At 41.4% G+C, this 24,262-nt stretch overlaps 2 protein-coding genes across 2 annotated transcripts in view; one reads left to right on the forward strand and one right to left on the reverse strand.

Moving 5' to 3' along the window:
• ZC3H8 (zinc finger CCCH-type containing 8) overlaps positions 1-11,119 on the reverse strand; it is a 32,190-nt gene extending 21,071 nt beyond the window's left edge. The window contains exons 1-2 of the mRNA XM_047746039.1: positions 10,967-11,119; positions 6,020-6,137 (exon numbers count right to left, since the gene is read on the reverse strand). Coding sequence (XP_047601995.1) covers positions 6,020-6,137; positions 10,967-11,043 — 195 coding nt within the window. The 5' untranslated portion in view covers positions 11,044-11,119. The remainder of the gene's footprint in view (positions 1-6,019; positions 6,138-10,966) is intronic.
• Positions 11,120-17,689: 6,570 nt separating this feature from the next.
• Positions 17,690-24,262, forward strand: part of ZC3H6 (zinc finger CCCH-type containing 6) — a 64,857-nt gene continuing 58,284 nt past the window's right edge. Inside the window, exon 1 of the mRNA XM_047745440.1 lies at positions 17,690-18,147. Coding sequence (XP_047601396.1) covers positions 18,116-18,147 — 32 coding nt within the window. The 5' untranslated portion in view covers positions 17,690-18,115. The remainder of the gene's footprint in view (positions 18,148-24,262) is intronic.

Consider the following 24,262-nt stretch of genomic DNA (forward strand, 5'->3'; position numbering starts at 1 on the left):
AGAGATGAAATTCTATTCAGTACATCTGAATCACAATATCACAATGATCCAAATGAGTAAGTGCTCCCTTACACACAAAATACGTACCAAAGCAGACACCCCCTTAAGAGGTGATAACGTGTCTGATTTGTATAAATGAAGAGGTGAGATGACATGGCAACATAAACAAAACCAGGACAATCATCAACTATTGTACATTAGACAAGAGTATTACTAATTGATATTATTCTTTTCAGATGGCAATGAAGACACAAAATACAAATGACTGCTTTAATACTTTTCTTCATGCAGCCAGCCCTAAACTCATTGCTTTGATATTTGTTGTTCTCTATATAATTTAGAAAACATATAAATATACTAAACTTTTTTCCCTTTAATGAAGGAGACTAAATAAAGTTTTTTTTTTGTTTTTTTTTTTTAAGGAAAAGATTTCTAATTCAGGAGAATTTATTGAATAGTATGGCCTCCTGATACTCCACAGAAATAAAAGTACAGAAATGTAAAAATAGTTCCATAATATTAGGGGGAGGTGGGGGAGCACATGAAGTACATTCACCAGTAATTAAGAAAAGTCTAACAAATTCTTGGCAAGTTTTTGAAAAACAAAAAGCAAGTTATAATTGGGATGTTGGACTTCAGTTGGAGTGTGAGAAATGGGGCTACAAACTAGGATGGATTAAGATGCTACAATAAAAACAGACAAAGCTATTGTAACAAATTCTCTCTTTCCCATCCCTTACCAGAATACATTCAAAGAGAAATTTGCCCCAGGCAAAAAAGAAAATAAAGAAATGGAATAAAATGTCTGATAAAGCCAGATCTTCTTGTGTGGGTACTAAGACCCCACAGTGAAGTCCTCCACATTCCGGCACTTGGGAGCAACCCCTACCAGAAATATACTCTATCCACTCAATGTACAACAGAAGTTCTACCCTGCTTTCAAGAAGAGATTCCTCACATGGGTCTATGGGCAAAATTCAATGAACAATGAATGAGGGTAAAAACCACATTATTTACATCAACCTCTAAGTTGACATTTAGCATTCTGCTGTCCTGAACACAGGGAACAAGCAGTAGTATCAGCAGTATCTGCCACTGTCACTAGTACTTTCAATATCACATGACAGTTGTTGCAAATCTCAAAATATCTTTTTTTTTTTTTTTTTTTTTTAAAGATTTTATTTATTTATTTGACAGAGAGAAATCACAAGTAGGCAGAGAGGCAGGCAGAGAGAGAGGAGGAAGCAGGCTCCCTGCTGAGCAGAGAGCCCAATGTGGGGCTTGATCCCAGGACTCTGGGATCATGACCTGAGCCGAAGGCAGCGGCTTAACCCACTGAGCCACCCAGGCGCCCCTCAAAATATCTTTTATGTTCACCACTATGTCAAAGTTACAATAATTAGACCTACTGCTGGAACTTCTAATTACTTAGTGTATTAATGAAGAACATATTATTCTTTCTACATTTTTTTTGATAACTGTATTTCAATAAAGTAAATTTCCTTTAGGGGCACCTGGGTGGCTCAGTGGGTTAAGCCGCTGCCTTCGGCTCAGGTCATGATCTCAGGGTCCTGGGATCGAGTCCCGCATCGGGCTCTCTGCTCAGCAGGGAGCCTGCTTCCCTCTCTCTCTCTCTGCCTGCCTCTCCATCTACTTGTGATCTCTGTCAGATAAATAAATAAAATCTTTAAAAAAAAAAGTAAATTTCCTTTGTAATCCAATGTATTTCATTTTATTCAGTAAAAAAACATGATTTTGAGAAGGGATCCATGGGCTTCACCAGGCTACCAAATGGAGTACAGAGCACAATGAAGGTTAAGAATTACTATATTGGGGGCGCCTGGGTGGCTCAGTGGGTTAAGCCGCTGCCTTCGGCTCAGGTCATGATCTCAGGGTCCTGGGATCGAGTCCCGCATCGGGCTCTCTGCTCAGCAGGGAGCCTGCTTCCCTCTCTCTCTCTCTCTCTCTCTGCCTGCCTCTCTGTCTACTTGTGATCTCTCTCTGTCAAATCAATAAATAAAATCTTTAAAAGATTCTTAAAATCTTTAAAAGGGTTCTGGGATCAAGCCCCGCATTGTGCTCTCTGCTCAGCAGGGAGCCTGGTCCCCCCGCCCCTCTGCCTACCTCTCTGCCCACTTGTGATCTCTGTCAAATAAATAAATAAATTAATTAAAAAAAAAAAAAAAAAGCAAACGGAGTCCAGAAACAAACCCATCAAACATGAGCACTTGATTTTGACAATGGTGACACTGCAGACCAGTGTGGGGAAAGACAATTCTTTCCCCTCACTGAATGGTGCTGGAACAACTGGATATGATACCATGAAGAAAAAAAAAAGTAAAACAAAATTTGTCACCCCTACTAGACAGTTACAAATAGAAAAATCAATTACAGGGGCGCCTGGGTGGCTCAGTGGGTTAAGCCGCTGCCTTCGGCTCGGGTCATGATCTCAGGGTCCTGGGATCGAGTCCCGCATCGGGCTCTCTGCTCAGCAGGAAGCCTGCTTCCCTCTCTCTCTCTCTCTGCCTTCCTCTCCGTCTACTTGTGATCTCTCTCTGTCAAATAAATAAATAAAATCTTAAAAAAAAAAAATTAAAAAAAAGAAAAATCAATTACAGATGGCTACAAACTTAAATGTGAAAAGGAAAACAATAAATCTTTTGGAAGACATCATAGTAAAAGATTTTTATTATCTTGGGATATTTGAATAAAACACTAACTATAAAGAACATTAATAAATTTGAATATACTAACATTCTGAACTTTTAATGAAAAAATACCATTGTGTAATACCACAAAATGAGCAGATATTTGCAACACATAACCCACAATAAAAGGAAAAAAAAAACCCTTATGATCCAAAATAAAGAACTACAAATCAAGGAAAAAAAAAAAAAAAACAGGGCGCCTGGGTGGCTCAGTGGGTTAGGCCGCTGCCTTCGGCTCGGGTCATGATCTCAGGGTCCTGGGGTCGAGTCCCGCATCGGGCTCTCTGCTCGGCAGGGAGCCTGCTTCCCTCTCTCTCTCTCTGCCTGCCTCTCTGTCTACTTGTGATCTCTCTCTGTCAAATCAATAAATAAAAAAAAAAAAAAAAAATCTTTAAAAAAAAAAAAAAAAAAAAAAAACAACACAAACCAATAATTATAAGACAAAAACATCTGAAGAGGCACTAAAAAAAGGGAAATCCAAATGGACCAGCATATGAAAAGATGCTCCATCCCAACAGTGATCAAGAAAATGCAAACTTAGTTACAATGAGCTACTTCATCAGATGATGAAAAATATGATGGATGACAATACCAAGTGAGAAGCAGCAGAAATACAGTCCCTCTGGGAATAAAATTGGTAGAACCACTTTGGATTGGAGGACAGTTTGGCATTAAGGTAAAGGTAAAGATGCTTATACTCTAAGACCCAGCAGTTTTACACTCTGGTAACTATAGAGCACATGGGCAACAGGATACAAGCGAAAGAACGTAGCAGCACTACCCATAACCTCCAAAAATGGAAATCAGACCAAATGTTGACCAACAACGAAATCTAGTATATTCAATAATGGAATACTATCCAGCTCAGAAAATAAACAGACAAGTATACATCTATTAATCTTATAAATATAATGTTGGGAAAAAGACAACAGAAAGAACACATATAATACTATTCTATTTCTATAAAGTGTAAAAATTGGCAAGCAAAAACTGTATCTTTAAGGCTGACAGCATTAGTAGTAAAACTAAAACTATAAAGAAGGGCAAGGAAGTGATTAGCATGCAAGTTAGGATTCTAGTTACTTCTAGGAGGAAACAAAGGAATAATGACTGAGAAAGAAGGCAGTAGAGGCTTTGCGGGCAATGTTCTTTCTTGAATTAGCGAAGTCTCAGGGGCGCCTGGGTGGCTCAGTGGGTTAAGCCGCTGCCTTCGGCTCAGGTCATGATCTCAGGGTCCTGGGATCGAGTCCCACGTCGGGCTCTCTGCTCTGCGGGGAGCCTGCTACCTCCTCTCTCTCTCTCTGCCTGCCTCTCTGCCTACTTGTAATCTCTGTCTGTCAAATAAATAAATAAAATCTTTAAAAAAAAGAGAGAGGAGGTAGCAGGCTCCCCGCAGAGCAGAGAGCCCGACGTGGGACTCGATCCCAGGACCCTGAGATCATGACCTGAGCCGAAGGCAGCGGCTTAACCCACTGAGCCACCCAGGCGCCCCAAAAAAAAATCTTTAAAAAAAAAAAAGAATTAGCGAAGTCTCTACCTGGGTGTTCTCTTTTTAGTCAGCTGTGATATGGCACATTGATGTTTTACAACTTGTGAGTAAAGAGCCTGGGCCAAAGCAAGCCTACTTAGGAATAATGCAGGTGTCCATCTAGTCACAGAACTGTTTATTGGAATCTATTTTAAGTAACCGTAGCGTGTTCCGCCTGCCTATCTCCTATATTGGGTTATACATGGATTAGGGACCTTTAACTGGGTACGAAGGACTGGGGTCTATGAGACTAAAACAGTATAAAAAAAAATACGCATAGGTGGCTTAGTTGGTTGAGTGTCAGGCTCTTGGTTTCGGCTTGGGTCATGATCTCGGGGTCATGAGATCAAGCTCCGAGTAGGGCTCCATGCTGAACATAGAGCCTGTTTGAGGTTTTCTCTCTCTCTGCCCCTTTCCCCACTCGTACGTTCTCTCACACGTGTATGCGCTCTTTCTCGCAAATAAATCTTTAAAAAAAAAAATGGAGGAAAATCCAGGCCACAGATTTTCAGGGTTAAGACCCTGGCTCTGGTCCACAACAGCCATCCATGCCCCAACGGGTGAAAGAAGTTATATACTTGGGTAGTTGAGAGGCTTGCTGAGGAGATGAGGATGCCATATCTCCTGTACTTTCTGTCCTGTACACTTTTATGAAGCTAAGTGTAAGAGGATCACATTAAAGCCTATTTGTGTCTTTTGAGTCTCACTGCCAATTCAAACCCATCATTTTGTGGTGTGTTAAAATCCACAATAAAAGGGATGCCTGGGTGGCTCAGTTGGTTAAGTGGCTGCCTTTGGCTCAGATCATGATCCCAGGGTCCTGGGATCAAGTTCCGCATTGGGGCCCCTTGCTCAGGAGGAAGTCTGCTTCTCCCTCTGCCCGCTGCTCCCCCACACTTGTGCGCGCTCTCTCTCTCTCTCTGACAAATAAATAAAATCTTAAAAATAATTTTTTTTCACAATTAAAAAAAAGTTCAAAGAGAGGCAAGAGAGGAGCAGATATTGGCTGTTATGGGTTGACTGTGTCCTCCCCAAATTCTCCTGGTGAACTCATAACAGTCAGTACCTTACTATGTGGCCTTATCTGAAAATAGGGCCATTACATGTGTAGTTGGTTAAGATGAGGTCATTAGGGTAAGTTGTAATCCATTATGACCAGTGTCCTTATAAAAAGGGTATATTTAGACACAGAGATATGAACATAGGGAGAACACAATTCGAATATGAAGGTAAAGATCAAGGTGATGCTTCTGGAAGCCATGCCAAGGAACACCAAAGATTGCCAGCAAACCACCAGAAACTCCCGGAGGAGCATGAAACAGATTCTCCCTCACAGCCCTCAGAAGAAGCCAACTCTGCCAACACCTTGATCTCAGACTTCCAGTCTCCAGAAACACAAAACAACTTCTGTTGCATAAGTCACCAATTTGCGGTCCTTTGTTAGGGCAATCCTAACAAAGTAACACAAGCTTTAAGCTATAAATCAGTAAGGTTAGTTATTACCAAATCAAAATCCTTAAAAATTACGACCTAATTTGCAAAGAGAAGTTTTTGAAACCATTTACAACCCATTTCAGAAACAGGGGAAACCAAAATAAAAGCAATACACGAAAACAGTTCATGTTAAATGACTGAATGATAAATTTTCTGAAGTGTTATCAGGTTTCCTTGATATAAGCCAACTAGGTCTCCAATGCTGACTAAACCGGGACAAACAGGACCCCTAACAAATTTCTCACACCCACTCCTCTCCATTTTTTTCAATATGCCAACTTAACCTTACTTTTTTGGGTATTTGCTCACATTCCAGTTTTACTTCCCATTTTATTTTCTCTTCTTGTGTTTTTCTTTTCTCTTCTTGTGTTTCTTCAACTTCTGCATCATCTATTCCATCATCGATTCTGCAGCAAAAATATCAAATCAACATAAGAAGTTTTTTTCAATCTGAAAATGGTTCATAGCATAGCATTAAAATGAATGGCTTTGGCTTATCTTCTACTTGCCCTCAAAGAAATTCCAAACTCAAATTCTACTCTAAATACTCCAAGGAATAATATACAAATTTAGGATGAGCAGTACATGTCAACATGTGCTTCTAAGTAAATCAGAAAGCTGAAATTGTAGATTACATAACCTTCATGGTCTAGTAACAGGAGCTAGATAAACCACCCATTCATTCATCACTGCATTCATTCAACAGATACTGAGTATCTGCCATATACCAGGCTGTAGGCCTTAAATCCTGGGATACAACAATGAAAAAGACCTGGTCCCTGCCTTCTGAGAACTTTCTATGTGCTTGGGAGAAAAAAAAATAAAGCAATTTTAATATAGTATGTTAAGCATAGGTACATACATGAGGAACACTTAACTGATCAAGGATCTTCTAACCTTAAAAGATATGTAAGAAAAAAGAAAAAAGAAAAAAATAAAGCCTCCTACCCCGCAAAAAAAAAAAAAAAAAAAAAAATATATATATATATATATATATATATATATATATGTATATATATATAAAAATAAGAGTTAGCAAACAGGAGCACCTGGCTGGCTCAGTTGGTAGAGCATGTGACTCTTGATCTCCAGGTTGTGACTTTCAGCCCCATGTTGGGTGTAGAGATTACTTATAATCAACCAATCAACTTTTTTAAAAACTTAGAGGGGCACCTGGGTGGCTTAGTTGGTTAAGCATCTGCTCAAGCCTTGATCTTAGGGTCCTGGGAACAAGCCTGGAATCAGGATCTCTGCTCAGCAAGGAGTCTGCTTGTCTCTCTCCCTCTCCCTCTGCTCCCTCCCATACATCCCTCTCAAATAAATAAAATCAAGAAAGAAAGAAAGGAAGGAAGGAGGGAGGAAGGAAGAAAAGTTAGCAAACAAAGAGGACCATCATGAAGAGCAGTATTTCAAGTAGAACGCAATGTGCCTTTCAAGGTCAGGAGAGAGCCTTACATTCAAGTGGGAAGATGACAAAGAAAAGTTGTTTCCAGACTCACAAGCACAGAGAAGTCAAATACGCAGAGAGACATTGCCTGAGACAATAACCGAGGATATTCTACCAAAACTAAAAATGAACCCAAGAAAGATGAAGGTGGGAAGGTGATCAACAAAAATGTCACTGAAATTTATAGTTATATCTAAGTAATGGCTTACACCATAAATACAAGAGGCTGAAAGCAGTTGTGTCTGGATGAGGAGTGACTTCTGAATAAAAGTTTAAGTTCCATGCCAGATAAAGGCAAGGAGGAAGCAATGTGTACATTCTCGAAAAACATGTTACAACTAGAATGCACTACTAGCACAAGAATATGAATAATGGCTCTGAGCTTCCTGCAAAGTTACAGGAGGAGCTCAGGCTTTCCAGCTTCATCCAATTCAACAATTTACCAGTGATCTGTCCCTAGTCAGAGTCTCAGAGCTTCATCTCAAATAAGGCGCCAAGATGTGAGCCTCTACAGAAGCCATCACAAGACCCAATAAACCACATACTGTGAACCTTCACTACTCCAGTTATGAGTAATGAATCATCTTATGGAGTAGGAAGCAGCCTCTCCAGAGGCAAAGCAATACTGACAATGATGACTCCAAGGGCAGGGACAGCAGCCCCTGACACTTATCATCGTGCTTACCCTGTGCCAGAAGTACGTCCGCACACATCACCCACATCACAACAGCCCTATGACATACGTACTGTGGTGGAAAGCCCACTTTACAGACGAGAACAGAATTACAGGAAGCTTACAGAACTTGCCATACACCTAGTAAATAGGTAGAGCTGAGCTCTGGGCCCACTTCCTAGTCAATACATCCACCTGGATAGCTGCTTGGCATATTTTTAATAGAGCCCAAACTCAACTCTTGACTTAATCATGCTGGGTTTTTTCTTTCTTTCTTTCTTTTTTTTAAAGATTTTATTCATTTATTTGAGAGAGAAAGAGCATGCACAAGTGGGGGGGAATGGCAGAGGGAGAGGGAGAAGCAGAGTCCCTGCTGAGCAGGGAGCCTGACACCGGACTCTGGACACAGGACTCAGGACCCAGGACTCATCCTGGGATCATGACCTGAGCCAAAGGCAGACGCTCAAGCAACTAAGCCACCTGGGTGCCCCTCTCCTGTTATTTAAAATAGCAAATCCGTTCTTCTAATGATACTGACCCTAAACTTTGTAGTAACTTATACTCCTTCCATATCCCCCATCCAATCTGTGAAAAATCCAGTTTATCTTCAAAATATATCCTTATTTGACCACTTCTTACTACTAATACTATGATCCAAGCTACTCTTGCCCTGTTACATTCTACCCTCAACACAACCACAATGACCCTGCTAAAATGTCACTCTTGTTGCAAACCTTCTAATAGCCTTTCATCTCATTCAGGGTAAAAGCCAAAGTCCTTATGGCACCTACAAGTCCCTACATGATCTGCTTCCCTGACCATATCCCCCAGTACCTCTTAAGTCCTACTTCTCTTCAAGTCCTGCTCCTTGAACTCCACTCCAGCTGTCATTCTGGCCACTTTGTTCCCATCACCCAATCACACCACGCTCACTCCACCTCAAGACCTTTATATGGACCTTTATATTCTCTCCGCTAGAAACCAACCTGCCTCACTCCCCTACTCAAGTATTACTTATCAATGATATTACAAAGGCTTTAACTACCTTCTTTAAAATACCTACATTCAGGATACCTGGGTGGCTCAGTGGGTTAAGCCTCTGCCTTCAGCTCAGGTCAGATCCCAGGGTCCTGGGATCAAGCCCTGCACTGGGCTCTCTGCTCAGCAGAGAGTCTGCTTCCCCCTCTCTCTGCCTGCTGCTCTGCCTACTTGTGATCTCTTTCTCTGTCAAAGAAATAAAATCTTCTAAAAAATAAAATATCTACATTCTCCCTGCCATCCCATCCTCTCTTCCTTCCCTGCTACCCAGCTTTCATTTTCTCCATGGTATTTATCATCACCCAAATACTATCTATTTATGCATTGTGGGGGGGGGGATATAAATCTCATGAATATGGAGATTCTTATCTCTTTTGTTTATTTATTGCTATAGCCCCAGGGCCTAGGATAATGGCAGGTGCTCAAGAAATAAGTAATCCCCTCATAAAATTACTAAGAAAAAACTCAGAAACCATAAAAGATTGATCCCTATAAACTTATTTAAAACAAACAAAAAAATCCTTTATGCAATGAAAATAATGCCATAAACAGAGTCAAAAGGCAAATAACAAATACAAAGTAAAATATCTGCTGATAAGAGTTCCTAAAATTTTAAAGAGAAGGACCAATGAAGAGAAAAACAGGCAAAGGATATGAACAAGGAACTGTTCACAGATGCTCTTCATCCTTCAATACCATTCCACATCTAACATTTGGGCAAAAATTCAGAAGTGTCTTTTATGTAGTTTAGTACAGTTTTTACGAATAGACTCTTCTGTCCCACACATTTTCAAACTGATAGATGCTATTGTTTTCTAACATGCGGCTATTGTCTTGTGATGATTCACCTTGCTGAATTCTCTTATGGATTTTAATAGTTTATTAACGTTCCTCTTGTTTTCCTTTGTAGGTGGATCATATCATCTGTAAGTTATTAATGTCTTTCTCTCTTTTCAGTAGTTATAGATCTTATTTTATGTTAGTTATTTTGCCTTAGGAACAAAGAAATCAAATCATGGGCAACTTGGTCCTAGCTTTGCCACTTAAATTGTGCAATCTTGGCAAGTTATGTTCCTCTCTGTGCCTCAATTTTCTCATCTGCAAAAACAAGGACAGTTTCTTTTCTTCAAGGTTAAGATTAAATTACATATTTCACGTAAAGCACTTAGTAAAACTTTTGATGGCAGCCTGAATTAAAGTAATAGTTTCAATTAAGGTATAAGTGAACAAATCTGAGCGATATCAGGAAGTAAAAATCAACCAGACTAAGAGAATGAGTGAAATAAAGGAACAAAAAGCTGTGTGTCTCCGTTTCAGCTTAAGGAAACTGGGGAAAACACACAGGTTTAGAAGTTGGTTTTTAGCACTTCAAACAGAAACAAAGTAAATGAATATCTGGGTATAAATAAATTACACTATACACCTCTCTGAATGAGATCAATAAATTAGCACCATTTGGCTAGTAGCGTCAGTCCCTTTCTCAACCTAAAGGAAACGTTACATCCAAATGATGTTTGCTGCTTTACTGTGGTCTTTAGGGTCTTCTGATGCAAATCAATGAACTAAAGGCAAATTATTTACTATTTACCCTCATTGCTTAATAAACTTAGGGTTTCGGGTTTTTCTTGAACAAACAAAAAAAGGTGTTTAACATGTGTCAGTGAGAAATGACAAATGATCTGTCCCCTACGAGCTGACGGTGCGGTGGAAAGAAAAGTAATGTGGGAACACACAGGAGGTTTCCAACCGAGTCTCCAGGGTCAGGAGCGCAGGGAAAGGGGAGCCTCCTGAGATCGCTCCCTGGACCCGCTGGTCCCCTGAAGCAGGGTCCCGGCACCTCTGGCCGTGGCGGCTTACGAACCGGGCCCCATTGCCGGTTTCCGTTCCCGCGGCTCCAGAGCGACCTCTCCACGTCCGACCCCCGCGCCTGCCAGGCTGACCCCACACGCTCGCCCACGCACTCCCCGCACAACCCAGCGGCGTGGCCCACACGCGGCCCGGGCTGCCTCCGAATGGAACCAAAAGGCGGAATCCGACTGGGGCCCCTGCGATCAAAGCATGAAAAGATGGGGAATCACCTTTCATCAAAGTCCGTGGTCGGTTTTTTACCCAGGGCCGGGTTGGGGGGTTTGGAGAAAAGATTCTCAAAATCCATCACCCTCGGGAGAGCCCGGCAGCTAGAGTAACAACCACCGCGTGAGGAGGAGGGACCCAGCTCTGGGCCCCGGCCGCAGGTCCCCCCGCGCATGCGCCGCCCCGCCCCCGCGCACGTCCGCTCGCTTCTTCCCCGAGGCTCTGCGCAGGCGCCAGGGTAATTGGGGTTTTTGCTGTCTGTCTGTGTGTTTTTTTGGTGTGCATTTTGATCTGTTAGCTAATATATTAGTTGGAATTTTTAACCTGAATCCTTGGGAGTCAGTCCTTGGGAGTTCTTTCCCTTTCATTAGGGGTAAGTGGGTATTCCATGTGGAGAGAATAGTATCAAGGCCGGAAAACAGAGCACGCATTTGGGAAAAGAAACTGTTGAGTTTTGCTTACTCTAATGCCTGTGGAAGAGTGGAAGTTGTGGGAATCATGAAAGCCTCAAACACTAGACATTGAACCCGACAGGCTCCTACTAGTGAGCGACTGTTTGATTCCCAGCACGAATCAGGGTCCACTTCCCAGACAAGCGAAGAGAAGTTGTTTATATTATAGGCAATCCTTTCTTGTACATCAGTCATTACTAAAAATTGAGAGGAAAATTGAAATGAATTAAGGTATTACCCCATTTGGAGGAAAATACTATACTACAGAACTCAGATTATTATCATCCATACGTTTTCATTTTTAAAAAGTCCAGTGTACAGCAAAAGATAACCAGTCTGTGGGAAAAAATTAAAATGGTAGGTAAAAAGCAGCAAATGTAGCAAGAAAAACTGACCTGCAAAGGCATCAGATACTATCCTTTTTAGATAAAGACTATAAAAGGCAAAGTATGTTTGTGATAGATTTGTTACAGCACAGATCACTGGTCTTCCAAACTTTCCCAGAAGATAAGGCCTACTACATTTGAAAACAGCTGCTGCTGATGCCCCCAGTTCTTTTTTTTTTTTTTTTTAAGATTTTTTATTTATTTATTTGACAGACAGAGATCACAAGTAGGCAGAGAGTCAGGCAGAGAAAGAGAGAGGAGGAAGCAGGCTCCCTGTGGAGCAGAGAGCCCGATGTGGGGCTCGATCCCAGGACCCTAGGATCGTGACCTGAGCTGAAGGCAGATGATGCCCCCAGTTCTATTCAGGGTCATTTTATGACTAAGCACCTGGGCACCTGCTTCTGCAAGTAGCCCTCCTCTCTCTTTCCCATGCCTTCCCCATTAAAGCCTTCCAGCTTCACCTGGACAGGGAAAACGGTCTTTGAAACATCTGTCAACCATCTGCATATCTCAAGGAAAGGCTGGTTCTGCTATAGACTAAGGGACTTAAATCAGCAAGCAAGGAGTGTATAGGCTTGAAGCAAGGTATGCTTAAGACCATTAGAGTGCTTTTACAGATTGATTCTAAAAAATGGGCCCTGGGTGCCTGGGTGGCTCAGTCGTTAAGCGGCTGCCTTCAGCTCAGGTCATGATCCCAGGGTCCTGGGATAGAGCCCTGCATCGGGCTCCCTGCTCAATGGGAAGCCTGCTTCTCCCTCTCCCACTCCCCCTGCTTCTGTTCCCTCTCTCGCTGTGTTTCTCTGTGTAAAAATAAATAAATAAATAAAATCTCAAAAAATGGGCCCAATTCTCTACCTTTTCCTATACCCACATCCTTTGCAATATGACTTTGTAGCTCTTCCCATCAAGTGGTGGGATCTATTTCACCACCTCTTTCATCTGAGTTGAATTCATAACCTACTTTTGCTGATAGAATGGAGCAGAAAAGCCTTGCCAATGCCACGCTGGGGCCCTAAGAGGCCGTGTGTGTGTCTGCTCTCTCTTGAACTCCTTCCTTCTCCAGAACAACAAGCCCAGGCCACCTTGCTGAAGAGAAGGGAGAGACATGTGGAGGATATGACAAAAGGAGGAGAACAGCAACACCCAGTCTACAGCTAGCAAAGCCCTAAAAGCAAAGCTGCCAAGTCAACCCACAGCTGACCACAGACACACAATGGAGACCAGTGAAGAACTGAAGAACCTCCCAGATGATCCCAGTCCAAACTGGTGACCAACATTGTAAGCTAAATAATTGTTTTAAGCTATCATGTTTTAAAAGAAGCTTATTATACAGCAAAACCTGACAAAAAGGGAACTATAAAAAGTAACATTAAGGAGTGGAAAAGAGGGGTGCCTGGGTGGCTCAGTCACATGACCCAGTGCCTTCAGCTCGGGTCATGATCTCAGGGTTCTGGAATCGAGCCCCGCATTGGGCTTTTTGCTGAGCAGGGAGCCTGCTTCCCCCCCCTCTCTGCCTGCCTCTCTGCCTACTTGTGATCTCTGTCTGTCAAATAAATAAATAAAATCTTAAAAAAAAAAATAAAAAGGAGTGGAAAAGAGCCAAGTAGAGCTTTCAGAAGTTAAAAATATGATATGACATTAAAAATTCAATAGATGGTATGGTACTCTTAAAATGTGTTCACAATTCTTTAACACTTATCCCATCAAAAGATGGAGCCTATTACCCTCTCCTTAAATGTGAACTAGATCCGGTGACTTCCAAAATACACAGTGTTAGATGGTGCCCAACTTCTGAGACTAGGTGGTAAAAAGCACTGCAGTTTCTGCCTTCCTCTCTTGAATCGCCTACCTGAAGGGAAGTCAGTCACCATCTCAGAAAACACTCCTGCAGCCTGGGAAAAGCCGACCGTGTGAGTGGGCCACCTTGGAAGCTGATGGGCCAGCGCCACTCCAACCTCATAAGAGACTCTGGGACAGAACCACTCAGATAAGTAGCTCCAGAATTCCTGATCCAAAATAAATAAATAAGAAGATAAATGTTTATGTTACTGGACTCGGTTCTTTGGACCCAGCAATGGTAGAAATGAGGCTGGACCCAAAATTTAAAAACACAGGGAAGGCAAGGCTTTATTATAGGGGCAACAGCTGCAGCTGAAGGGAGACACAGTTATGACAAAGGGGTCAAATAAAATGCTCTCTTGCTCTCTGAATAATAACCAGGGAAACTTTTAAAGGGGCTGAGGTGGGAAAGGAGTGATGTTTAAGCACGTAGGGACAGGGAATTCCAGGGAATTGGGGACACAGGCCCAGTTGACAAAACTGTGCTTCTTCCTCTATCCTATGTTTCATTTGCATGTTTTCTCCACCTCTGGGTGTGTGTTTTAGCATAATAAGAAGGGAAAAAAATCAGTGAAAGTAAGTTTGCTGCCCATTTTATCTTAGGCTAGTCTGAACCTGGTCTAGGCTTGTTCCTTTTGCCGGTGCTTTGTTCCACAGGAAAAAGCGCTAACATCCTACAGGTTGCTCTGCAAGAGAAGTAATAACAGCCACCCAGGAGAGTCCCAGGTACATAGGGGCTTCTTCTTAAGGTCCCTGTCTCATTTACTGTGTTTTTGTTTGTTTGTTTTTTAAGATTTTGTTTATTTATGAGATAGAGAGAGAGCGCACACACACAGGAGAGAGAGACAGGGAGAAGCAGACTCCCTGCTGGGCAGGGAGCCCAATGTGGGGCTTGATCCCCAGACCCTGAGATCATGACCTGAGCCAAAGGCAAACGCTCAACTGCCAGAACCACCCAGGTACCCCTCATTTATGTTTTAAACCACAAAGTTTAGGGATAATTTGCTATGCAGCAATAGATAAGCGATGCCCTTATCATTATAAAGCAGCTGGCCTAAACATAGAATTATCACATGACCCAGCAATTCTACTCCTGGGTATATACCCCAGAGAATTGAAAACTGGGATTGAGACAGAGATGTGCATACTCCTATTCATTGCAGCATTATTCACAAGAGCCAGTAGGTGGAAACATCCCAAGTATTGGATAAATCAAATGTAGTAGATACATACAATGGAATATTATTCAGCCATAGAAAGGAATGAAATTCAGACACATGCTACAACACAATGAACCTTGAACACAATATGCTAAAACATAAATACTGTATTTCCGCTTATATGAGGTATTTGGAATGGGCAAATCAGAGAGACAGATAATAGATTAGAGGCTTTCAGCGCTGGGAGAGTGGGAAATGGGAGGGAGTTATTGCTTGATGGTTACAGTTTCTGTTACGGGCAATGAAAAATTTTGGAAGTACACCGTGATAGTTGCACAGCAGTGTGACTGTAGTTAATGCCACTGAATTGTCACATCAAAATGGTTAAAATGGCAAATTTTGTGTTATATATAATTTACCGCACAAAAAAGCAACTGGCATAATAAGATGGTGGAATGGTCTCTTGAGTACCAGTTTCTGTACTAGCTAGATCCAAAACACATGTTTTGTGAACATATGCTATAAATCAGCCACCAATAATATGGTGCTGGGGGCACCCGGTGGCTCAGTTGGTTGAGTGACTGCCTTTGAGTCAGGTCATCATCCTGGAGTCCCGGGATCAAGTCCACACAGGGCTCCCTGCTCAACAGGGAGTCTGCTTCTCCCACTGACCTTTCTCCACTCATCCTCTCTCTATCTCATTCTCTCGCTCTCTTTCTCAAATAAGTAAATAAAATCTTCAAAAAAAAAAAAAATGGTGCTGTTTCTCCCATAGTCAGGATTCATGGGCATGGGAATCAAACCATGGAAATAGGAGTCGACCTTTCCTTTATTATCCCTGTGACACCCTAGTAGAAGTTTTGCCTTTTTTTTTTTTTTAAATTTTTGCTTCTAATCTTCAAAACTTTGAGTTCTGCTTGTCAAGAGCAGAGTTTTTCAATGTCAGCATTTTGACATTTTGGGCTGAGTAATTGACAGTCCTGTGTGTAAAAGGATGTTTAGCAGCATCCCTGGCCTCTCCCCACTAGATGCCAGTAGCACTCCTTCCCCTGTTGGCACCTTTATAGTGATTACCATATTTATGTGCATTAAGGCTGGGATGACTGTCAAAGATAAACAAAGCCAGACATTAAAGTAGCAAAGACTGATTTTATTCAGAAACTATTGACTGAGGGTAAAAGGCTGAACTCCATTCAAATTATGTAGAGATGACTGGGTCCTTTTTTTTTTTTTTTTTAAGATTTTATTTATTTATTTGACAGAAAGAGAGAGAGATCACAAGTAGGCAGAGAGGCAGGCAGAGAGAGGAGGAAGCAGGCTCCCTGCTGAACAGAGAGCCCGCCATGGGACTCCATCCCAGGACCCTGAGATCATGACCTGAGCGAAGGTAAAGGCTTAACCCACTGAGCCACCCAGGCGCCCCATGACTGGGTCTTTTAAAGGGAGAATGAAATAACATATAATTCGATTTACAGGAAACGTTCAAAAGGCAAATCTATAGAAACAAAATTAGATTATCCATTGCCTGAGGCAGGGGTGGCAAGATACTTGGGGGGATGGAATGTTCTGAAACTGAATGTTGGTGATAGCTGCATTACTTGGAAAATCTATTAAAAGTCATTAAATTGTACACTTAAAATGGGTAAATTTTCAGGTACATGCTTTTATATCAATAGAGCTATTTAAAAATACATATATAAAGGGAGGGAGCACCAGGATGGCTCAGTCCTTGAGTGTGCGATAATAAGAAGAGGGGTATCTGAATTAGCTACCCTAAGACCTAAATTAAGTAAAATAGTTACAATAGACAAAGACCTAGAGATACTAATCTAACTCCAAATGCTAATTATTATTACTCCAGACAAAATAGGTCCGCTTTCTGGAAGTTTCCTAGTAGTGTATTATGTCAAATTGTGGCAAGCGCCTGCAGAATTATGTATCAGAGTGCAGGTCTTGTCAATGGCTGCATTCAATTTAACAACAGCAAAAAAAAAAAGCGCAATTTCTTTTCTCTTTTTCAATGTACATATCCAAATTTTTTATTTTTAAATTTAATTTACTAATTGCGATTGCTTCTGAATGGACTGCATTTATGTTAGTCAGATGCATTCACCACCACAAAGATATCTGAGAGAATTTACCATTAAGTTCATCATTCCATTACAAAACAAGGAACTTTGCTTCAGAAGTTTATTTACTAAATAGGCCAAAACATTGACTTGTCGTTAAAAAATTATCGCCAAAGGTCAGGTTCACAAGTATAAAGACATCTGATGGCTAGTTTTTATTTGCAAAATATTCGTGTATATTTCACATATGGAATATTGTTTTAACTAAACAAATCTGATTTTTCTTTTACTCTTATATTATTATTTAATAATTGGGTAAGTAAATTTAGTATCAGAGAGTCACATGCCAAGCTATTTTCTTCAAAACGCAATTATCAGCACCAGACACTACAAAAAAAAAAGGCGCTAACTTGTAGAGGAAGCACATTTTCCCATTATTTAAGCGACCGAAGTGATTTTTTAAAATGACTCAACACCCGCCTCTCCTTCATCACCCCACCCAAACCACGCGGCAGAATGGCTTTAGGGGCCCTTTTTTAGGACGCGTCTTGAGCCCCCGCGCCCGTTTCCCAGCGGGCCAGCACAAGCTAGGCCCAGAGGCGCGGATCAACAGCACCGGGCTCGCAGGCCTCCTCCCCCGCCCAGTGCTACCCAAGACGCCGCCTGGCCCCGCCAGCTGGCTGCCGCCTCCGCCGCTTCACAGAGAAGGATGGGAACCCGCCCCTGGGAGTGATTGACGGGCTTCCTCCTCCAATAGCCAACGCGCTCGGCCCCGACGGGCCGGACAAGGGCCGCGGCACGCGGAGGAATCTCTCCTGCCCTTTAGTCCCGGGCTAGGTGTTGCGGCAGGCGCCATTTTATCGAGCCGCCTGTCTCGGGTGCCGCCATGTTGGTGAGGAGAAATCACCGTTACGGCCAGTGTCCAAATCCCCGCGTCGCTGCACGCCGCCCGCCCGCCCGCTCCCAAGCCTCAGCCACCGGCGGCGAATAGAGACTAAAGCGGCAGCGCCGGCAGCGCGGGGCGTTGCCCAGTGTTTGCAGTTAGAGCCCCATCTCTCTGGCGTGGTTGTTAATAGACTGGAAAGTCTGTGTCTGTGTCGCTCACTAGTAACCGTGAGTTTTTACCACTTCGTCACCTCTCGGCGGCGGCCGGGAGCAGGTACCCGCAGGCGGCGCAGGGGTCCTCCCCGCGCCCCGCCGCCGGCCTCGCAGACCTGTCCTCCAGCCCCGCCCCGTTCTTGACCAAACATGACAGACTCTGAACATGCAGGGCACGACAGGTCGGGAACCCTTCTTGTCTGTCTTTCTGTCGGATGAGAGGAGGGGTCTGGGGCGGCGGGAGCGGGCCGGGGCCGCGCGCCTCCTGCATGACTTAGACGTCTCTGTGTGACTCCATCAGTTCCATGACGTGCGCCCTTATGTAAAGCCCAGGCTGGCGGCCGCGGGGGAGGTCGGCCCGGCCGCGCCCGCCTCCCCGCGCCGGGGTCCTTTCCGGCCGGCCCCGCCCCCGGCCGGCACGTGCGAGCCCCCCGCCCCCGGGCGGCTCCGTCTGCCGCTCGGTCTGCGCCCGGCGCCTCCCGCGTGCTGGCTCGGTGCTGCGGTCCAGCCTGGGCTGAAACGAAGCCTCTCCGAGCCCAGGGTCCGCCGTGCGCTTCCAGATGGGACCAGCCAGGAATTTGTAATAGCGGGTGTTCTCTTTGCTGCCCTAGCACACTCCTAAAAATAAACTTTTTTTTTTTTTTTTTAGGAAAATTTTAAACAACCCCCAAAGGCCATGTATTTATAGTCTTACTCCTCAGAATTTGAGTTTCAAGTTAAAAATGTTAACACAAAATACGGAGGCTTCTCAGACCTTAGTGTAGCACAGCTTTCTTCTAAAGTAAAAACTCCCCGGATTATCCCCTCTAACTGCATTTTCTAAGTACTGTGTACAATTTGAACATTTAATGGAGATTCTGATATTTTATTTTTGCTTTAAGGGCGCATTCTTGTTTCCTTTTAGTGCTTTGGGGGGTATTTTCATATTTTAAAAAGCGCAAATAGCATACTTAGGTTTTGGTTAGGTTTTTAATTTACTCTGCTACCTACCTTGTAAAAACAAAGAGAGTTTTAGTTCATTAAATTACTGCAATAAAATCTGTTGCATCTAATTCTTATTTGGAATATTTTAAAATATGGAACCTGGCAATTACTCCTTTGTAAATAGAAGTAATCAAAAGTATACATTGTACTCTAGCCTAAACTAGATGCAGATTGGCTAAGTTTTACCTGTGGAGTAATGTGATAATAAGCTTTTTGTGAAGCAGTCACACGCTTTTTTTTTAAAACCCCACAAGCAGAAATGACAATCACTGAAATTTGAAATATCTAAACATTTGGCAACCTTTAGAGTGGTAAAAATATTTCAAAAACTTTGATATCTTAGTGATGAAAGTAGAGCTCCAGAAGACAAGTCAATTAAACAAACAGTAATTTTTAGAAAGTAAGAAACACTTAAAAATTATGGCAATGTAAGCTTGCACTTGAGATATTTTTCATGATTATTTTACATTATTTTGTCATTAAAATGACAGAATTCTTGGAATGGCTTAACTAATATTTTGAGAAATTTTCCATTCTGAATTTCCCACTCAGAATACCTGTGGACAAACCCTAAAGTTCATTATTTTGTATGGAAGAAGGAAATGTGTTCTCTGTTCATAAAGCAGCTTCAATATGTAGAACTGTGTATTCTATATAATGAAGAAACCTTGTCAATAAATTCAAGTATTGAAATAACTTTGCCAGTAAGGAACTGTGATGCCAGACTTTAAAAAGAATTTGGAATTTTGAAATATAGAATTAGAAGCTAAAAAGAGTTTGAAGAAGTTTTTGTAAGATTTATTAACAGCTTAGTACTAAGAACTGAAGATTAAATAATAGTGATATTTAGTCTTTTTTTGTTTTATATTAGGACTAAGAAAATAATGTGTTCTAGTGATTACTGAAATAAAAAGGTAAGCTTCATTTTAACTTATTCAGTTGTTAAATGACAGTATTACTTTGAGGCAAGAAGAGACAGTTTAACTTTTTCACATTTTCTTCTGTCAACCTGTGTGGAAAACAAACAATTACATCAAAAAACAAAGTGAATCAGGAGTCAGGAAATGGTCTAGCTCCCCTGAGCTTTGGGAACTTGAGCAAGCCTAGTTTCTTTATTGATAAGAGGGTTCTACAAGAATTTTTCAAGTTCTTACAAGGTCAGTGTTTTTCAGCCTCCTGTGGGAAGCTTTTTAAAAAGTGTTTATTTCATTTCTGTTGGTCAGAGCTTCAGCCTGGGTTTGACAGTTTTTTAAAGCTCCTCAGGTAATTCTATTATGTGCCAAATTGAGAACCACTCTACTGGATTAATGTTTTACAATCTTAGCTGATCCTCAAAATCACTTTAAGGAATGAAGATTTTTGTCTTGCCCAGAGCAACTGAATCAGAATCTCTAGGGGAGGACTGTGGTAATCTGTTTTTAATAGCCTGCCCAGGTGATTCTTAAGAAATGTGGGGAAAAATGGACTAGTCTGTGAAATTCCGAAATATTCGGTGCTTCCATATGATAGCTGTTCTATACTGTAATACAAGTTTCTGTGAATTATTGGAGAAGATATATGAATTCTGGTATTTGGTGCTAGGCATTGTTTCAAGGATATCCTTTTTCTAACGTTTTTGAAAGTTAAGGCATATCGTGAGTACAAGGATAAAAGTTGAATATAGGATTTTTACTTACAACTGCTTTATACAAATTAAAATATTGTTATTATAATTTACCTCAGAATGAGACTTTAAATGGAAATGGAAATTCACAGAAGGTGCAATTTTTTTTCTTTTAAGAAATGGTAGTTTTCTTGGACATGGTTTATATGGTGAACATTTTGCACAAGATTTGTTTGCCAAATGAGGTTGCTTATTTAAAAAATACCGATTTGGTGTTTCACATAGTGAGTGAAACACAGTATATTTATATGTGTCACTAATGTAACAATATGCATAAATAAATTTGTGGATATATAGAATATTAGTAGAGAGAACTTCTGAATAGGATCTGAGAAATCAAGAATAGAGGTGGAGTTGGGGGAAGCCAAAGGGAGATAATTTTGTCTTTTCATTCAGTTCTTCCCTTTCTTCCAGTTCTCTAGGCACAACTTCAGCCATCTAGCTTTATATTTCACTGGATGTTGACCCAGTTAAAATAAAACACAAATAACTTTTAAAGGCTAAATACTATGAGTCCCTGTTTGGACACATGTGTAGTAGAGTAGGAAAGATAAATATATAGCTATAAAACTATTACATAATTTTCTGAAATATGCTAAAAGTAAAAAGTTTTACAGGATCTGAACTGGGAAGAATGTTAATTTCAGCATGAGTAATAGAAGAGCTTATGATTTTGAGAGTCCTTAATTAATAAGGCTTTGTGTAACCTTCCTTTGGGAAGAGGTTATACTTTGCCCATTATGAAACACCTTCCTACCTTCTTTCCCTCCTCTCCCCCACTTTCCTTCCTCATGTAAAACAAGAACCAAACTCCCAACTAGTCAGAATTGTAGTAGGTTATATTTCCTCCCTGCTCTGTCTCCCCTGACACATAATGATTAAAACATTGCTAAGAGACTACACTGAAGAATCTGAAGGGATTGGTGATAGAGCTGATGATTATACTTTCCATGTGTAACAGGGTTTTCATTTGATTCTCACATTAGTCCCATGAGGCAGTATGTATTATCATGCTCAGTAACCTATCTACGAGATCCCATAGATAGGGGCTAGATAGAGCCTAGGTATGCAAACTCCTGCCTGCAGTATTATTTTCACTCTTCATTATCTTTGCATGGGGATGGAATAAAAGAAGTTCTAGCCTTTACTTTCTTTCTTTCTTTCTTTTTTAAAAGATTTTATTTTATTATTTGAGAGAGAGAGAGAGAGAGAGAGAACATAAGAAGGGGAGGGTCAGAGGGAGAAGCAGACTCCCTGCTGGGCAGAGAACCTGATGTGGGACTTGATCCCAGGACTCCAGGATCATGACCTGAGCTGAAGGCAGTTGCCTAACCAACTGAGCCACCCAGGTGCTCATAGACTTTACTTTTTAAATTGTTGTGGATTGTAATGTGTACAATTAAGAGAGCCCTCCATTCTCAGTAAAACCTGGGTTTTGATCCTGTTTTTTTTTTCTTAGTTAATATTTTTCTATTTTCCATGATTATTTTTCTTATTTGTGAAATAAGGTTGTTGAACTAGGTGATATTGAATCTTCCTTCCTACTTTAATAAGTCAGTAATTTTAATTAAAAAATTGCAAAGCCTTATTTCACGTTAGAGTTCACTTAATGTTCTATAAAATACCTATGTATACTTGAGCAAATGCCCCCCCTCACTGGGCTACTAATTAATTTATTTTTAATTGTAAAATACACGTGTAAAGTTTACATCTTAACCATTTGTAAGTGGATAGTTCAGTAGTGTTAAGTACCTTCACATTGTTGTACAACCAAGCTTCAGAACTGTTTCATCTTGCAAAACTTAAATTCTATCATTAGTTTATCATTTATTCCTGAGCCTACTAATTTATTGTTAAAACTATCAAAATGAGCTTTTCTTCAGCAAATGTAAAAAACTCAAACTATACATCACGTTCAGGTTTGACTTTGGAAAGCACTTCAACTCTTAGATTCTATTTTTCCTTTCCTAGCCCTTCATAAACGATTTCATTTACTTTTAAATTTTCATTCAACAGATTTGTATGCCAAGTATATAGTGTTAAGCACTGGGGAAGCAAATCTGAATACAGTATCACCAAACTTGCTCTCTGGGATCTTATAATGTAGAAGGGGAAACAGATTGGTAAATGCATGGTTATAGCACTAGTCCTGTAATAGTAAAGTCCTGTAATAGTAAAGGAGCCACAGGAGGATTTGAACAGAAGAGGAGCAGGGTCATGCTGTGGTAAAGGAATGGTAAAAAAAAAAAGTTGCTTATGGTAATATAAATGACGGGCGATGATGGTTTTAGGCCAATGAGGAGAAGATGATATAAATTGAGTGCCATGGTGGCATAGATGGGGGCTTCAGGGAGGCATCATGGAATTAGCTACATCTGGAAGATGAGTAAAATTTGGCCACACAGAGTCAAATATACGAAAAGTGTGAAGAAGTGAACTGGCATGGTAGGTTCAGAGATGATAAAAATGTTAATGTGAAGCGTGTACAACATTTTGGGGAATGAGGAAAAGTCTTCAGTGAATTAGGGATCTGACCCTGAGTGATGTAAAGATCTCCTGAAAGTTTTTTTAAAGTTTATTTATTTATTTACTTAAGTAATCTCTATACCAACGTGGGGCTCAGACTCACATGATCATGCCATTTCCTGGCATGATACCTCAGGGCTAGGAGGAGGCAGACTACAGAAAGGGAAGATTAGTAGAAGGAAGACAATTTAGGGAACTTTCAATACTTTCCATTAAATCTTAAGTACCTAATATTCAGTATATATTGTTTTGGACTTGGGGAAGACATCAGTAAAGAAAAAATCCTTTGCCTAATGGAGCTTACATGTTCTTTGGAGAAAGAGGCGATAAATATGAAAAACAAATGTGGTCAATGCTGATAAGGTAGAAAGGGAGGTGGGGTACCCTTTGGATGTAGGGAGGGCATTCCCATTTTAAATAGGTGCATTCAGCTGAAAAAGTAACATTTGAGTAAAGCCCTGGAGTAAGAGAGGAATCCAGGCCTAGTATGTCTGGGGGAAAAGCATTTTAGATAAAGGGAACAGAAGGCGAAAAAAGCCTAGAACCTGGAATGAGCCTAGTGTAATTAAAGAAAGAACAAGGGGGCGCCTGGGTGGCTCAGTGGGTTAAAGCCTCTGCCTTCGACTCAGGTCATGATCCCCGGGGTCCGGGCTCTCTGCTCAGCAGGGAGCCTGCTTCCTTTCCTCTCTCTCTGCCTGCCTCTCTGCCTGCTTGTGATCTCTGTCTGTCAAATAAATAAATAATCTAAAAAAAGAAAAAGAAAGAACAAGGGAGCAGTGTGACTAGAGAAAACAGTGAGCAAGGGGGAGAGAAGTAAGAGATGAAATAAGATGGGCAACAGGGGCAATTGTGTAGGGCCTTGTAAAGCCACTTTAAAAAAATTGGGTTTCAGGGCACCTGGGTGGCTCAGTGGGTTAAAGCCTCTGCCTTCGGCTCAGGTCACGATCCCAGAGTTCTGGGATCGAGCCCCGAGTCGGGCTCTCTGCTCAGCTGGGAGCCTTCTTCCCCCTCTCTCTCTGCCTGCCTCTCTGCCTACTTGTGATCTTTCTCTGTCAAATAAATAAAAATAAAATCTATAAAGAACTTGGGTTTTACTCTGAGTAATAAAGGAGCCACAGGAGAAT

Source organism: Lutra lutra, chromosome 9, assembly GCF_902655055.1.
Source record: "Lutra lutra chromosome 9, mLutLut1.2, whole genome shotgun sequence".
NCBI classification, from domain to species: Eukaryota; Metazoa; Chordata; class Mammalia; order Carnivora; family Mustelidae; genus Lutra; species Lutra lutra.